Source organism: Myotis myotis, unplaced genomic scaffold (genome assembly GCF_014108235.1).
Source record: "Myotis myotis isolate mMyoMyo1 unplaced genomic scaffold, mMyoMyo1.p scaffold_m19_p_1, whole genome shotgun sequence".
Lineage (NCBI taxonomy): Eukaryota > Metazoa > Chordata > Mammalia > Chiroptera > Vespertilionidae > Myotis > Myotis myotis.
Genome location: NW_023416313.1, coordinates 215,936,885 through 215,953,949, shown reverse-complemented (window position 1 = coordinate 215,953,949; position 17,065 = coordinate 215,936,885). Strand labels below are relative to the sequence as shown.

General features: G+C 51.1%; 1 protein-coding gene across 7 annotated transcripts in view; it reads left to right on the top strand.

Annotated features, from left to right (window-relative positions):
• Nucleotides 1–17,065, top strand: part of TTC7B (tetratricopeptide repeat domain 7B) — a 188,684-nt gene that overhangs the window by 136,115 nt on the left and 35,504 nt on the right. For 3 of the 7 annotated variants that reach the window (XM_036315440.1, XM_036315423.1, XM_036315477.1), the window contains 3 exons: nt 5,319–5,416; nt 8,909–9,073; nt 11,967–12,017. In XM_036315440.1, coding sequence (XP_036171333.1) covers nt 5,319–5,416; nt 8,909–9,073; nt 11,967–12,017 — 314 coding nt within the window. The remainder of the gene's footprint in view (nt 1–5,318; nt 5,417–8,908; nt 9,074–11,966; nt 12,018–17,065) is intronic. The other 4 variants (XM_036315451.1, XM_036315470.1, XM_036315431.1 and 1 more) reach the window with 4 other exon arrangements.

Genomic DNA, 17,065 nt, shown 5'->3' with positions numbered 1-17,065 from the left:
CTTTTTAAAAATACTTAACCAAATGCCTGGGCTGTGTCCCTACTTCCTCTGTTTCCTAAAGGATCTTTGAGGGCTGGAGCTGGAGGAACCCTGGCTTCAGGCGCAGCCGGGATGGGGGTGGGGGTGGGTAGAGGGGGACCCATCACAGAACTGCACCCTCCAGCTACTCCTCCCTCCAGCTACTGCTCCCTCCAGCTACTCCTCCCTCCAGCTACTGCTCCCTCCAGCTACTCCTCCCTCCAGCTATTCCCAAAGCCTGAGGGAGGGGGTGGTAAGCAGGCAGCCCCTTATTAAGGAGCTTCCTCTTTTTTAAAAAAACTTCATTTATTTTCTCTGGGATATAAATAAATGTTTCTCCTGTAGCCCTTACCATTGTGCAAATTTAGACATCCTCCCCGAATGGTGAGGAGACTGACCTTGGCAGGAGAATGGAGCTTCCAGAGGGGAGGGCTGTGTCCTGAGAGGGACAGCACGCGTCGCAGTTCTCAGATCAGGGCAGCGCTGGGTGCAGCAGCCGTGAATCTTCGATCGATCGGGTCACAGGGGGTTTTAGAAAAGGGTGGGATCGCATGAACACATGCGTGAGTATAAAACAGCAGCAACCACAACAAAAACGAGGCAGCAAGCATCTGGGTGGGAGGCCGTTGGTTTCTACCTGGAGAAGGTCCACACTGATGGGGGCGGGGGGGGGGGGTAAAAATGGGGGAGGGGGGCCTGGTTTGGAGCCTGATCAGGGGGAGGGGGGAGGTGGGGGCTCTGCTCAACCTGCCGGGGCTCCTGCCCCTCCCAGCTCCATCCTGAGGCGGGCGCAGGCCTGCAGAGCACAGGACGACACGGGCAGTAGTGGGGCCAGATGAGAACAGACGCAGCTTCGTGTTCTCTGCGCGGCCCTCTTCTGCTGGAAGGAAGAGCTCTCTGAGCTGGTCCCTGAACCGCACGTAGACAGCTTGCAAAGAGCGTCCCACCTGCCGCCCGAGGATGTGTCTCTTGCTGTGAGCAGGATGGTGGGTGTTCTCACGAGGGTCCCCTTGGCAGGGTGTCTGTCCTTGCAGAAGCCTGGGTTTGCTTCCCTAGGTCTGCAGTTTCGCTTGCATTTAGGATAGAAATCCACCTCCTTTTTCGTCTTCACCCTCTTAGTCGTCTCTAACGCCCCCTCCGCTTGTGCGTTGTCACTTGGCCACCCAAGACGGTGTGACCTCTGACCGGCCAGAGCCCCATCCGAGGCCCAGCAGCTCCTGGACCGCACAGGACAGCCTTCAGCTAGGGAGGCGCTCCCTTCGGGCGGCGCTGGCCTTCGCCGTTCCCATGCGGTCTTCAACCCCGTGCTGTTAGCCTTGCAGGATAACCACTGTCCTTCCATTCGTAGGAGATAAAATTGGAGCTAAGCAAGCAGTGAAGTCAGTATAGAGCTGAGTGAAACCCAGGTCTGACACTAAAGCTCCCTCCACCACCATTCTGCCTCTCTGAGTGGACAGCCAGCTTCTTTGTTAAAATATGTTTCTATTGATTTTTTAGAGAGAGAGGGAGAGTGTGTGTGTGGAAGAGAGAGAGAGACAGACAGAGAGAGAGACAGAGAGAGAGAGGTGAATTGGTTTCCTTCCGTACGCACCCAGATCGGGGAGTGAACCTGTAACCTGGGCCTGTGCCTGACGGGAATTGAACTGGTGTCCTTTTGGTCTATGGGACGATGCTCAACCAACTGAGCCACACCAGCCAGAGCCAGCTTCTATTATTTCTGTCTCTTATTGTTAACCGCTCCTTTCCCCGCTTGTCACTGCCACGTGGACCATCTCCAGCAGGCAGCCATGTGATGGGAAGAAAACTTTCTCCCTAATTCTTACTTCAATCACTCATTAATGAGTAGCATTTAAAGTTTGTGGTTTCTTTTTTTAAGATGGTTGCTTCGCTCTAACCTCAGTTGGAATTTAGAGGCCCCATTTCACACTAATTCACAGCCGTTTTGGTGGAACTTTTCCTTTACAAAGTGTGCCCCGATTCCATCTGGAAAGTAGCCCTATAAAGTGGGAAAATGTCATGTTATGTCATACCCATTTTACTGATGGGAAAATTGAGGTTTGGGATGTTGGGAACTTGCGTTGGCTCTTGTAATCCAGCCTTCAGCATCCTGCAGAAGGCCAGGCATCAGGTGTCCGGTCCAAGGCCCCCTCTCACATCAGCTCATTGTGTGCCAGGCACCCCCGGAGCTGGGAGGAGGCAAAGCTGCGACAAGAAGTCCAGGTTCTGTCTCCTAGCCTACCACCGGCTTGTCTCTTGGTTACCCTCCGTGTGTGAAAAAAGGTGGAGGATTTCCAAGAGAAGCTTCCAGTCCCCACTGTAGCTTTAGCCATCACTACAGCTCACTCTGAATTTCAGTCCTGGTGGGGAATGGAAATCATTGCTGTGCACGTCACATGGGTGGATCTCTTCAGCTTATGTACCCTGGATTTGCCGCTCCTTCCAGTTTTCTCTCCCTGAATCCTCTCGACCACTGACCAGGAATGGTTTCCTCCCCTTGGTGGGAGCGCCTGGCAGCCTAGGGCCCCGCAGAGAAGATGCGAGATACCTGGGGGGGCGGGAGGTCTGCGGGGAGGGGTCCAAGCAGAGGTGACCGGGAGAGAGAGGAAGCAGCTTCCAGGCTTCCGGGAGAGACATTGGCCAGAGTGAGGGAGTGACGGGGACTCGGGGTGGGCAGGGCCCCCTTTGCCCCTTCTTCCACATTCTCATCCATCACAACATTCAGAGCAGAAACCACAGCATCTCCGTGTTGAATAGTTATGTGTATGTTCTGTTTTCCAAAGGAACTAGGGAACGTAGCCAAATAGAGTTTCCCGGCTGGTGGAGGGGAAATAAACGCCGTGTCATTGTCGGGGGTGGGGGGGGGGTGAAGGTCACAGGTTAAAATTTTGGCCTCAGTTGGGGTTTCTACCATTTGGAGTTGGAGGTGGTCCTTCACCCGGCTTCCCCGCCCGCCCGTTGCACCAGACGGCTGGGACTTCTCCAGAAATTAGCCAACCACACGGCCCTCAGGTGCGTGTTTGTAGGTGTATATAATGACATCTGGGTGTGCCTAGACGCTATACCTCTTCTGACTCCTCCATCTGATGGGGAGTCTCTGCAGCACAGGAAGTGGCCTTGCCCAACTCGACCTACTTGATAGGACAGATGTAGGGACAGATCCCTGCTGAGTCCCAGGACCCAGCATCACACGTGGCAGCCAGCCCTGTGCCCCGAGACAGGGTGAGGTGGAAAGCCTCCAGGATTGTGGCTGAAATGGACATTTCTGATCCACTTTCTCGGATTTGGTCCATGGAAGCCCAGGCATACCCTCCTTTTCAACACCAACAGCTCAGGGCATGTCTGGGATCCTCAAGATGATGGAAAATGCACTCCCTTTTGAGATAACATCTTCTGAAAAACTCCTAAGTGGGAGCCATTGCAATATTCCTATTTTTGTAATGTTTTAGTAATGTTTGCATTAAAAACACATAGACCCGTGCTAGAAACATTTAGACAGTAATGTGTTCAATGAAAATTTGCATGTACTTTTATGTTAGCTGCTGCTCAGAGACATTTATTGTTTCTTGGTGGTGGAAATAACTAATAGGACAGTTTCCGGAAAACATGTGCCGGGGGATGTAGAACGTCTGGGCGGCCCGGCCCTCTGTCCTGAATGCAGCAGGCTTCCTCCTGTTTCCTGTGGATTTCTCTAGCTCCATCCCTGAGGTGGAAACTGCAGCCTGCAAACCATATTAAGTTTCAGACCAAATCTTGTTTGTGCCACTTTTCGCAACAGCTGCAGTAAGGAAGGAAACTGTGTTCCTTTATTGTAGAATTTGAACTTCTTAACAAAAAATATCACCCTTAGTGCCCCCAGATTGATAACAAACGGACAAAGGAACGTATTAAAGACTCACAGTTCAAGAGGCAAATCAGCTTGTTTTGGGAGGTTCTTTGATGGGATTATCATGAGAGAGGAAAAAAGAAGAATAGTATTGTTTTTGCTTACAAGCTTCTCAAAATTTTAAAGATCAACAAAAACAGGAGTCTGTGTAGCGGAAGTCCCTTAGCTGTGTGTCCTTCCAGTTACGCCTGAGGGGGTCCCATGTGGGAGAAAGCTGGAGAGGGGATTCGTGCAGGAAGTGGCCAACAACCTGCTGGGCTGCACCCCCCCCCCCCCAAGGCCACTTCTCCGGCTCAGGAACACTGGGCGGCGCTGCGGCTCCAGCCCTACCCACGACCCGCTCACTGTGTGACCTCACGCCTCCTCTTCTTCGTGTGCCAAATGGGTATCGAACACCCAATTTATCTTAAAGGCTTGTTCTGGGACACAAACGAGGCCATGGCTGTGATTGCCCTTTGAAGAGTAGGGGCCAGGGGTCCTTGCATCCACCTGTACATTAGAACCTTCTGGGGAGCTTTGAAAAGTGTTGACAGCCCCAGAAGTTCTGATTTTGTATTCTGGAGTGGGCCCTGGGCATGAGTGGTTTTAGAAGTGCCCTGTGACGTCCCTGCGTGGCGAGGGCTAAAAAGCACTGGCGCCGAGTGGACACATGAGGAGGGCATGTACGGGCGTGATGAGCTATAGACTCGGAGTAAGGTGGATGGGGCCCTGGGCTTGTAGTTTTTATATTTTACTAGAGGCCCGGTGCATGAAAATTCATGCACGGGAGCGGGGTCCCTCAGCCCTGCCTGCCCCCTCTCACAGTCTGGGAGCCCTCAGGGGCGGGAGAGGACTGGCGATCAGGGGAAGGTGATGCCCATCACACCTCTGCTGCTGCCACTGCCAGCAGCGCAAGCCTCGGCCGGCCCTGGTCACCTGAGCCTCTAGTGACCAGGGCCGCTATTAAAGGCCCTGGGCAGCCGCTATTCAAGGCCCACTGGGGTTAGGCCTGGCCTTGCTGCACACCTGCCGCCCTGGCAGGGCTGAGGGGACTAGGCGCTGCCATCTTGTGGCTGTGGGCACCGCCATCTTTGAGGGTGGGACGGGCAATTAGCATATTCCCTCCTTATTGGCTGTGGCATGACAGCATGAGGGTCAATTAGCATATTCCCTCTTTATTAGATAGGATAATGACAAAAAGAGGCTGAAATCAGCAAGGTCTGTGGGTGTGGTTGAAGCCACGCTAGTGATGTTGATGGCTGAAAGCAGTCCCAGCCCCAGCCGGGAAGCAGGTGCTCTGTAACAGATGAAAAGGTGCCGAAGAACATCAGAAACGCACCCAACAGCAACAGCTGCTCTTCAGGAGTCCTCATTGGTGGGATCTGTTTCCTCCCGCCCACCCTTCACATGACTGACATTCCTCGCTGTTGTTTTGCAGTGACTCTGGACGCGGGAGCAGCCTCTTAGATAGAACCATTGCAGACAGGCGGCAGCTCAATACGATCACCTTGCCAGACTTCAGCGACCCGGAGACAGGTGAGAGTGAAGAGCCGGCGGGGCGGAATGGTGCCAACTCCGAGGGGCGGGGATGAGGACGGCCACTGGGGCTGGGAGCACAACTCACGCAAGTCGGTTAAACTCAACTGAGATGCATTTTCCCCGTGTCCTTTCCAAGTGTGTGCACCGTGGGGAAGTCGTGCGACATGGCCAGCACATCGCTGAGGGCTGTCTATTTCTCCCCCTTGCTCTTAGAGCCTAAAATTCAAAACTAAAATTAGATTGTTCCCATCTCCACAGCTTCCCCTCTGCTTTCCCATTTCTGCCTCTTGCTTTAGATTGCAGACCTTGCTGAAACCCAGGTTTTGCTTTCTAATCAGTTGCACATGTGAACACACATACATCCAGCACCAGAGCCTGTAGGAGGCGGGGGGTGGGGGGGCTCTGAGCTCTGATTCCACTGTCCCACGTGGAGGCCCGTAGCACGCGCCGCCTCTGAGAGATGTCTGTGCCTCCCTCTCACTGGCCTCTCCCCATCCCCCTAAGTACAGAGGAATAAATAGTCCCCCGTCATTGCCAACACTCCCAACAAGCAATTCTAATAGTAATTCCGACTGTTCAGTGGCAATTTGGAGGACTCAACAGACCCACAACATATACAGAAGTTCCCTCTGCTTTGAGCCTCAAGGAGTTCCAGTGCATCACTCGGAACCTGGCTCTGCTGCTGCTCCGCTGCCCCGGGGCCTGCGTGAGGCCAGTCCCGGGCTGGGTGTGCCTGCTCTTCATGGGCTGGCTTTTGGAGAGGAGCCTCCAGGTTCTTCTGCCCCAGGCCAGGTCCCAGCTCCTGAGCAAGCCCCCCCAGAGGAAGCGAGGGAGCAGGCCTGAGGCACGCACAGCCGGCTCCTGGCAGGCTCTCCTCCGTCAGGATGGGAGGGATAGGGCCTCTGGCAGCCACTGTGGTACCCACCCAAGCCCGGCGGCGTCGCAGTGGCCGGGAGGCTGCATCCCTGTGCTGAGCTCCCTGTTGAAAATCAGCTTGGGAAGTCCTATCCCAGGGCCCTAGGTCAGAAGGACATCGGGCCTTGGAAGCAGCCTAAATTGCACACCAGTGCATTTAACATTTAACATCCCGCGGCCACTGCGCCAAATGCAAACTGACAAGCCGCACTCCGCCTCCCCCTGCGATGGTCCCGCCCGGACTGATCTGCAGGCCTTACTGGGTGTAGACTACAACCCAGGCAGAGACTCTGACTCAGACCAGTCCAGTCCTGCTAGAGGGGACTCTAACCCCCTCTTTCTAGAATTGGAAGGTCGGCTGTCAGGACCAGGCTCTCTTCCTCCTGGGCCCCTTCCCCAGGAGCCTGCGAGGACAGTCGTACTCAGACCCCTTTACCTCCGGGGCCTCACTGTTCTTCTAAACTCCCTGACTTAAAGGGCACGGGCATCCGCCACAAGCAAAGCCACACCTGTTGGTGTCGGCAAGGGCATGTGGCCAGTGGACGTGTGAACTTCCACCTCACGGTCCTGCCGATGCTGCGCCGTCCACTGCACATCGACTCCTTTGTGAAGCCACGGGCACGCTTACATCTCTTGTTTTTCTGTTCCTGAACTAAAATTCACTCCCTGTTTATTTTTTATCTTCTCCTGTGGAAGATACTCAGATACACCAGGCTACAATGTAATACAATGAATCCCCATGTGTCTGCTGCCAGCCTTCTTTTCCCAGCCATCTCTCCCGCCCCACACTCGGGTTTTGTAGAGCATTTTAAAGCAAAGCCCAGACATCATATTTCACCTGTTAAAATGTCAGTGTATATGTCAAACAGATAAGAACCTTTAAAAAGTATTAGCACAACACCATTGCTATACACCTACGTCATTATACAGTACGGGTGAGGAGTGCTTGGTTTGGGGAGTGGTTAGTTACTTAGAGCATGGGTTTCCACCTCTGAAATTGTCCATACACAGATCTGTGGAGTCCCATTAGGGGAACCCATGTCTAGGAGCTTTGGACTGACTGTGGGTTTTATTAAATGGATGTGGCAAATTGAAAAGCCCTCCCCACAAAAGAACATGATTTCCCAGCTAACATCACCTCTGGCCCTCCTGCCCACCCCCTCGGTCATCAAATGGTCCCAGCCATGGAGAGAGGAATCCAGTGGGGTGACAGTCGTAACTCTGAAGCTGCAAATCACTATCTTTTCTTTGGAACAAATCGGTAGTTCCTTAAATAGAGGGTGAAAAAAAAGTGTTTTCTTCCCTTGGCCTCCAAAACAGGATGCAGTTAAAAGAATGATTTTGCTTTGGCAAGGTGTTGGGTTATATTAAAGATAAAGCCCCTTCTCCAGTGCCCAGCGCACAGCCACCAGCCAGCTTAGAGAGCTAGCGCCCCACTGCCCCGGGCTGAGACCTGGCACGTCCTGTACCTCAGTATCCGCGCCTGGGAAAACATAAATGCAGTCAAACCTCATTTCTGGAACATCTCCCATCTCGTGCAATTTGGTTCTCCACCAAGTTGCTCACAGAAAACATGTCTGGGTTATTGAACCAAACTTCAATTTTCAAACTGACAACCCTTTCAGGCTGATACCCTAGCATGACAAAAAAGCATCTCTCAGCCAACAAACAAAGGAGAGGATGCTTTTGTGGCTGGCGGAATCAATGATTAGCACAACTTAAAAATATACAACAGCCATCAGGAGTGCTAATGTTGCTAAGGGTATGAAAGAAACAATGATCACAGGCAACTGAAGAGGTGGGAAAACTGCGACTGATTGGATAAACGAAAGCGGTTAGCCGCTGACCGCATTTTGGAGGCAGTGGTACTAGGATGTGAACAAGCAAAGATGCTGCAGGCTGACCTGAAGGACACCCCTGGAACGAGGCTAGGAGGGGGTGGTTTGATAAATTTTAGAAAAGAAGTGTTTGTTTATAGATTAAACAGTACATTAGACAGGTACTGGATATAAGAAAAGTTAAAACGTGGAATCACCTGGAGGTCTGGAACGGATTCATTCAATTCACATTGTTTCTAAGGAGGGGCGGGGAATGATTCGGTTTTCGAACACATCGCCCCTCGAACAGCCTTCCGGAACGCATTAGGTCCGAGAACCGAGGCGCCACTGTACGCTCTGTGTAAGTGCTTCTCATAAAAAGCAAACCTAGGAAAAGTCAAGCTCTCACCCTTTACAATGGACTGGCAAATAGCTTCCCCCAGAATGCCCTGGGTGTTGTCGGTGACAGACGTGTTCTTTTCAGTGGGTCTATGGCTGCATCGGTGCCCAGGTAAACCTGAGTGGCGGTGACGCCATGCTGTTACTGCAGAGCAATTAAATAACCAACGGGAAACAACAGATTTGTTTTCTTCAAAAAACACTTGTATTCTGTTGTCAAGTAGAGGAATGATTGTGTATGACATGACCTCATTTTCTTTGCAGCTTATGTGAGTATATTAAAAGCTAGTTTTATTTTTTCTTTGTGTTTCTAAAGTTTTTTTGCTTTTATCTTTTTTTTTTTCTCTTCACTTTTTAGTGTCAGATTCCTCCTCCTCCTCCTCTTCTCTTTCAAGAACCGAATCTCCTCTCCACCTGTTTGTATCTTCTCATCTTCATTCTCATCCCAAACCCGATACCTTTGTGTGGCCCTCAGCAGCTCACTCATTCCATGGCCCAGGTCCCCGCCAGGAACCCTCTCGGTGTAAACATGGTTTATGGCTTTTTCTTTCCTGTTAGATCTGCTTCATTTGCCTGATGTTTCATTTTCTGATAATCTTCCTAACTGATAAGCTGGATGGGAAACTCCATCAAATTTATCTGAGAGAGATATCTTGCTAATTTGAAAATCCAAAAGGCCGTTTGGGGCAGGAGGAGGTACTGGTGCCCGATTTCCAGCCTTCTCTGTGAAAAGTAAAGAAACCCATTTTGAGCAGAAGAAATAGAAGCTTTTCTAGGTACTTCTGTGCTTTCCTGGCATTGATATAAAGGCATTAATTAAAGTTGCAGTTTTTGAAAAGGCAAATTAGAACAATTGGCAGATAATTTATTCTACATATTTCTGGTTTTTCAATTTAGAAATTAATTCAATAAGTATGCAATAATCAAGCTAACTCTCGAAAGATAATGGTCATATGCCCTTTAAATATGTGGTTCTCGAACTTTCCTGTGCATTAAGATCACACGAAGAGCTTTGAAAACTGTAGATTAGATCCACTGGGCCCCACCCCGAGTGTGTAGTCCAGTCAGCCTGAGGTAGGGCCCAGGAAGCTGCATTTAAAAAATGCCCCATATAATTCCAGGACTCATGGGTTCTGCACAGCATTTTGAAAAGCAGTGCTGTAAATTATTTTCCATTTGCAGGGAAGGGAAATGTAGGGTTTATGTTCTGAAAGTAGGCAGAAAAATTGAGCAGCATCTTAATATAATCTTGCTTTTAAATAATACTGAAATGTTCAAGTCTGTTTAGGGTGCCTGGGAACCTGTCGATGAAAAGAAAAAGCCTGAATTAAATGGAATGCTGGTTGGTAAAGGCTTTAAATGGGACCTAAATATGGCTCTCAGGAGATCCACCCTTGTTTTCTCAGACTCATTTATTTAATGTTCACTTTACTGGGAGGGCCAGAAAAATTAATCCCTATATCCATGATTTATAAGGGCTCATCTTTGTTCCAAATGCGCAGTTATATGCTGAACAAAAGCTCATAAGGGGAACTATTGCCAGAGAAAACTACTTTCTCTAATGTGCTCATCTTTTGGATGGCTAGCCTGCTTTGTTACACATGCACACACACACACACACACACACACACACACACACACAGCCAGGACAGAAACAAGGCTATCACCTAAAACAGTGGTTCTCAACCTTGGCTGTACAAGGGAATCTTTTTAAAATCCTGATTTCTGGGCCTCATCCTCCAGAAATTCTGTTTCTTTGTTACTAATGTTGTGACCCCACCCCATAACAAAGAAACAGAATTTCCGGAGGATGAGGCCCAGAAATCAGGATTTTAAAAAGATTCCCAGGTGATTCTAATGTGCAGCCAAGGTTGAGAACCACTGACCTAAAATAAGACATCCAGACCTTACCTGTCTGCATACCAGGTGTTCTGAACCTTGCTTGAATGGCAATCCCAGTTTCATGAACTGGAAGACGGAGATAATACTATCCTATATAATAAAAGGCTAATATGCAAATCGACTGAACGGCCGATCGCTATGATGCGCACTGACCACCAGGGGGCAGGCGCTCAATGCAGGAGCTGCCCCCTGGTGGTCAGTGCGTTCCCACAGAGGGAGTGACGCTCAGCCAGAAGCCGGGCTCATGGCTGGTGCGGGAGCCTCTCCCGCCTCCGTGGCAGCGCTAAGGACCCCTCAGGGGATGTCCCCCTGCCGGCTTAGTCCCGTTCCCCAACCCCCAAGGGGTCCCAGACTGCGAGAGGGCGCAGCTGGGCTGAGGGACGCCCCCTCCCCCCAGTGCACGAATGTCGTGCACCAGGCCTCTGGTAAACTATAAACTGCTTATGTTGTTTTTAATCCCCTTCTTAAAAATAGATATTTTTTTCCCTTCAAAACAATGCCTAGCAGCAATTGCCAACTTCATTTTTTTCCATTAAAACTGTCTTTTGCATTGACTTTTGCCCAGTGTTTTGGTCATAAAATGGGATCTCACTGTTCTAGAATACCTCAGCAATGTTCCCATGGCCGTTCACTCATTTGCACAACAAGCCCTCCGACCTCCAGGCCCTGCCAGTCTGTATCACGTTGCATCCCCGGGACCCTGTGTTCCTTTAAACCCGGACAATTGAAATCCTGGCTCTAGTGAGGCACTGTATAGCAGATTAGTTATAAAATGTTGGGTGAGGAGCACCCACTTGGCTTTCTGCTGAACGTATGCATATGTCCCAAATGGTGCTCAGTTGTTCATTTTTGAGGCGATGAGTCATCTCCCCCACTCCCTCCTTTAGGGAGCACCTGGCCCTAACCAGGTGTTTAAACTAAGACTGACTCTCCCGAGAATCTTCCCCGCCCCGTGGATGCAGCGCTTAGTTGGAGACGGGGAAAGCGTACCATACGTCAGCGGTAAGTGTAGAATTTCCTGATTAAAGTTGTTTTGAACTTGAATCCCAAGTCCTTTCTGTAGGACAGACAGCCACGACCTGACGTTTTATGAATTTCTCCCTCCAATCCTTTGACTTCATAGAAATGAAAACTGGCCAAACCCTACAAACTCTTGGAATCATAATCAGGGTTCATGGGTGGAAAGATCTGAAAACCGCTTGTTTGATTATTTTTCCCTTCCCTTTGGAATTTCCTGCCCTGGAAACAAAACACAGTACATGAATCGGTCAGCTTGCCTGCGCCCAGAGCGCTGAGACGGAGAGGGGAATGCCCAGTTGGCCTTTGTTTAAAAAAGAAAAAAATCATTGTTAGTGGAAAACTCTGTGTCATTCTCGAATTGCAATCCGATTCCAGACAGCCAGACTTACAGTTGGAAGGTTATTAGTACTCTATTTGCTTTTTTAGCCTCAATTTTGATTTTTCAAATGTTTTGTTTCTTGGTTTTAATTTTTGGTTTGATTTGTTGTTCCAAGGCAACTCTCCAGAAGTATACTTTCATGGTTTTCCCTCCCTTTTTTCAGTTAGTAAGTAGTCCACCGATCTGTTAACCTTCCCCAGGGCCTCAGAGTCACGCTTCCCTCCCTCCTGGAATGTGTGTGGTGGTTGCTGGCGGGTGGTTGTGGAGATGGTGTGGACATTCAGCTGCCACCCGCTTGCCCACTCGCCCCCGGGGCTCATCTCTCCTGAGGTGCTAACGCTTGGATTTACATTCTGAGGAGGCAGTACTTGCCTGGAAAGGACCACAGAAGAAGGCACAGCGGGGAAAATGCCCAAGTCAGGCTGTGCAGTGGAGGGTCAGAAGGCCCCTGAGCTGATCAGACATGAGACACCGGTGGCCCAGGTGCGGGCCATCTGTAAATTTTGTGAAGAAGGAACCAGTTGGATCTTGAAATTCCTTTCCAGTTCAGCCATTATTGCAGCATAGAAAAGCAATTCTAATCATTAGTTTTCCTAAAATAAGCTAAACAGACATCATAAAACGTAAACTACATCTGCCAAAATTTAAAGGAGACAAAGCAGTTCCCCGGATGTAGAACTAGCGCTTTAGGTGGTATTCTTTAAGGCACTAGGGAATGGTCACATTTTCCGAAGGCTGTTTCTGAGACGCTGATTCTGCCTGGGCAAATATTTTCAGAGACTCACAGTTCACATGAGCACGTTAAAGGCTCTGAGAAGTCCTGCAGTTAAAAAAAAAATTTCAAGACTCTCTTAGCTCTGACCTAGTGTGTCCAACCCGATTGCCTCGTTTCCCCCACCCTGTGGAATCGCTGTTCCAGGCCCCGCATCTTGGAAATGCTAAGGTACATGATGATCCGGTGCATTGGAGATCGGAGCCTCTGCTGCCTGTGGCCAATGCACCCCTCCGGGAGATGATTTTTCCTCTGAAATCTTGCTTGGCCTGTATGTGCCTTCATTTTGCCTTTAAAAGTCCATAATAGAAAACAAATGTTTGTCATTACCCTTACATTAGGGTTCTTCAGAAAGAAAAAGATTTCACGCCAGGGTCCCTGCAGTAGCAGGCTCCTCGGACACGTGAAAAAGCCTTGATTTTTAGGAAGTCGGGCGGCATTAAACCTTCAGGCAGCCCTTGTTAGTTACAGTGAGGCGTCATGGTTCATGGGGGGGGGGGGGGGGGGGGGGGGGACGGGACATTTATACCAGGGACTTGTATTTTCTACTTTTCCTAGAAGCAGCCCAGCTCTCAAAGGTCAGGACACTGGGTTCCAGGACAGTTCTATGGCTGACCCCACTGCATTTGAGGGGTGTCCATCTTAAAAGTTCAGCCTTAATGATTCAAATATAAATCTTTTCTCGCTAATTGGGTTAAATTAAAGTCTGCATTAGTCCTGTGGTGTCTTTCTTTAAACAAGATGGAATGGGGTTTTAGGAGATTGACAAATCAATAATAAATGGCTCTTGGGTAGAGGTTGAGGAGTACGTGTCCAGTCATTAGACGGTCCCCCAAACCTGAGAGGCTGTTCCTGTTCGCCTCATTCAGAGACGAAAACACCTTCCCCAGGCAGAAGGGCACTCAGGCCAGAGACACAGCCTTAGCAATCGGGGAGGGTTTCTATGGAGACGGGGGCATCTTCCCGGTGTGGTCCTCCAGCAGGTACTGTCTCCAGCCCAGGCCGCGTGGCCCTGACAGCTGGCATCTCCCTGCATGCATGGGAATGGTGTCCCCCACGCTTCTGTGTGACCGCCTGGCCGGGCCACCCCGCATGCCCGCCTGGGACCGTGCCCTGCCTCCCCCTGCCTTAGCGCGACCCTTCCCTAACGCTTTCCCGGGAAGAGCCTTCCCTTTCAGAGGCACGTTTTGTCAGGTTTCAACTGTGCTTGATAATTCTGTTAGTCGATGGGAAATTGTGACCTCGTCTGGGGACTGGGGTTGCTGTCCTGTTCTCTTCCATTCCGTAAAAAGGAACAGTCGCTACTAGAATGGTGACCAAGCTACGTGTCAGAGGGGCCCACAGCTGGAGGCCTCCTGGCCAGTGGGGTTGGGGGAGGACCAGGCAGCTGTCCCGAGAGCCGCTCCAGCCCCATGTCCCCGTCACATTAGTGGGCATGCTCCAGAGAGGGAGGTAGCCACCTTGGGATTAGAAATGTGGGTGGGAGGGCGGTGACAGGCAGCTCCAGGAGGCCACACCCCTGCCGCCTGCTCAGACAGGACTACCCCCAGCAAAGACGGGCGGTGGAGACGCACCAAAATGTTTCATGTTCTTACAAAGGTACCGAGAGAATACACCTAATTTGAGGGTTGAAGTGAGTGTGGACTCTCTCTCCTCCCCCTTCAAAAACTAAGAATCATCACTAGCTACTCAGCCGCCACCTCCTTCAGCCCAGGACACCCTGGTTCTCTGTGCACAGGTGGCAGGGTCAGGGGTCACCAGCCACCAGCAGTCTGCAGTATTGAACTAACTGCTCCCAAGCCCTGACTTGAGAAACAGAAATTCTCTTCCTGCTAAAAATGAAAAACGTTAAGCACAGCTCTGCGGCAGAATGCTGAGTCACGCGGATTTCGGCTCGGCAGTCAGGGGCTTTAGAGGTGAATCGCTCCTCTTTTCCTGCTTATTTTAATAGATTGGGGGGTGAGGGGGTCAGCCTCCAGGAACTGGAAGCTGAGTAAACTCTGTTGACAGATAACCTTGAATGACGTCAGGACCAAGGGAAAATGAACACAGAGAGTCTTGCGCGGCAGTGATTCGATGCCAGGCTGGAGCCGCTCCGCGTGGTACCAGCGCGGGTGGGCGGGCAGGTCGCTGCCGGGCCTCAGGCAGGCAGAGAGAGGGGCTGGTGCTCCACCACGGTCCCATGTTCATGCGCACGAGGCCCCGGAGTTCGTTCTGGGGCCGGGAAGCACAGAGCAGCCAGAATCCCGAGCACGCGTGTGCGATGCATCTACTGAGGTCTCTCTGGTGGAGGGTTTTTTTTCTATGCATCACGTGACCGTTGTCCCTTGTTTTGGGACCCTGCTGCTCGCCTGTCACTGGGCGGGCAGGGATTCCTCTAGGCCAGTGGTTCTCAACCTTCTGGCCCTTTAAATACAGTTCCTCATGTTGTGACCCAACCATAAAATTATTTCCGTTGCTACTTCATAACTGTAATGTTGCTACTGTTATGAATCGTAATGTAAATATCTGATATGCAGGATGGTCTTAGGCGACCCCTGTGAAAGGGTCGTTCGACCCCCAAAGGGTCGCGACCCACAGGTTGAGAACCGCTGCTCTAGGGCAAGCTTACCTTCTGCGTGCTGTGAAGATGGGAGGGGAGAGGGAAGGTGGCTGTCCTTTAGACCATAGCCACTCACTCAGTGCCACCAGGCCCAGCCAGAGGACAGCGGGACAGAGCATGCTCTGTGTCCAGTGCCCTGCTTGTGGACACGCCAGGTTCTCAAACAGAACCAAGCCGCCTAATGCAGCGTGCCCCTGGCTGAACAGAATTGTTGGCTGTGAGGTCCTCTGAATGATGAACTTGGAGAGGTGACATGCAGGCCGTGTGCGATTGCCACACCGGAGGTCTGCGTGAAATGAGCCGCAGGTCTCGTGCTCCGGAAAAGGGATTTTGGTAAAGGCTCAGCCGCAAGGGCAATTTGAGCTGACTGTTCGCAGTGTCCTGCTTGTGACAGGGTTTCTCAACAGGCTCCGGCATATGACAGGAGCTGGGTCAGAAGTCCTCGGGAGGGGCCGGAGCTTGACGCGCAGCTTCCGAGGCCAGCGGCCTTGGTTCCTGGGCCTCTTGGTCCGCAGGGCAATGCCTCGGCCCCACAGTCCCTGGGCCCTTGCCTCGCTCCCCCGCCCCCTCCTGCCCCAGCACATGGCGGTCCAAGGGAAGCCCAGACAAAGCCCTGGGTGCAGGGCTCAGGACCGTTCTTAAGTGGCCCCTGCCTTCGTGTCAGGTGTCCGAGATAACGCTTCCACTGGGGCGGCTGGGTGAGGAGAGAAAAGGCAGTGGGCTTGGGGAAGCACAGATCCCGTCAGCCGCGTGGCCTCTTATGGCGCCTGGACCATTCAGGCCATTAAATTAGGTCACAGAACCTGGGCCAGGTCTGGGGGCATGTTCCCTCCGCCTGCAGCAGCTCCCAGGGCCCGGTTTCAGAGCCACTGTGTCCTGTGACCGAGGGACGCGCTGGAGCGCAGCAGCTGCTCACCCTCAGGGTTGCCACGGCGACAAGCACTTCTCCAGCAAGTGTGGTAAACAAGCACAGCAGCCGCACTCGCCCTGGCCTACCTGTCGAACCGGATGACTCGGAAGCTTATTTCTCCAGCCATAGGTTCCGTTTAGAAATATGTCCGATACCCTCCGTCCGATTCCTTTTCCAAGCTTCACACCATGCACGCTGTAGGAACACGTTGGCTTTGGTGGGAAAGAAAAGATGTAGGTTAGATGAGCACTTCTCAGTGTTCACGTACATAAATCAGAATCCAGTATCTACAGTATTTTGACATGTACCATTTCAGTCCTATGAAACAGTAAGACGCAAGTTATTTTGATTATATTTGGATGATATTTTTTAATCAGATACATTCATTCTGATTCAAAATGATGTTTAGCCCTTGTTTTCCTCCAAATTCTAATCCAGTGGAAGAATTTTATTTCCTGCGCCATTGCCAGGAATATAGATGTTGACTGTTAAATATTTTTGCCATTATTGTTAGTCCCCTGCTATTATTGGTAAATATCTGAATGCTCCGATATCCATCCCTGGCCCAGAACATGAAGGGTCTCCGCCCTGTGACGTGTGTATAAAAAGGGATTGACCAGGAAGGAAGGATTAGTCCTGATAGCACTCACGCTCCATACCCAAATGGGTTAGTTCCTCTCGAGATGTGGGGGGTGGGGAGGGGGATCCCTGAGTGAGGTACAGTGTTTACGTCCACGGTCAGTTTTAGTCCAGGGCATGATGACCGCCACACCGAGCAGCCCTGTGAGACAGTGAGGTCTGGCTGTGAGAAGGAGAGCAGAGAAGGAGAAGGAGAGCATCTGAAAGAGAGGGCCACTCATCCAAACCCAGACAGTGCCGCATTTGCAAACAGCACACAGTCCTTCACACATGCGATCCGCAGGCATCTGC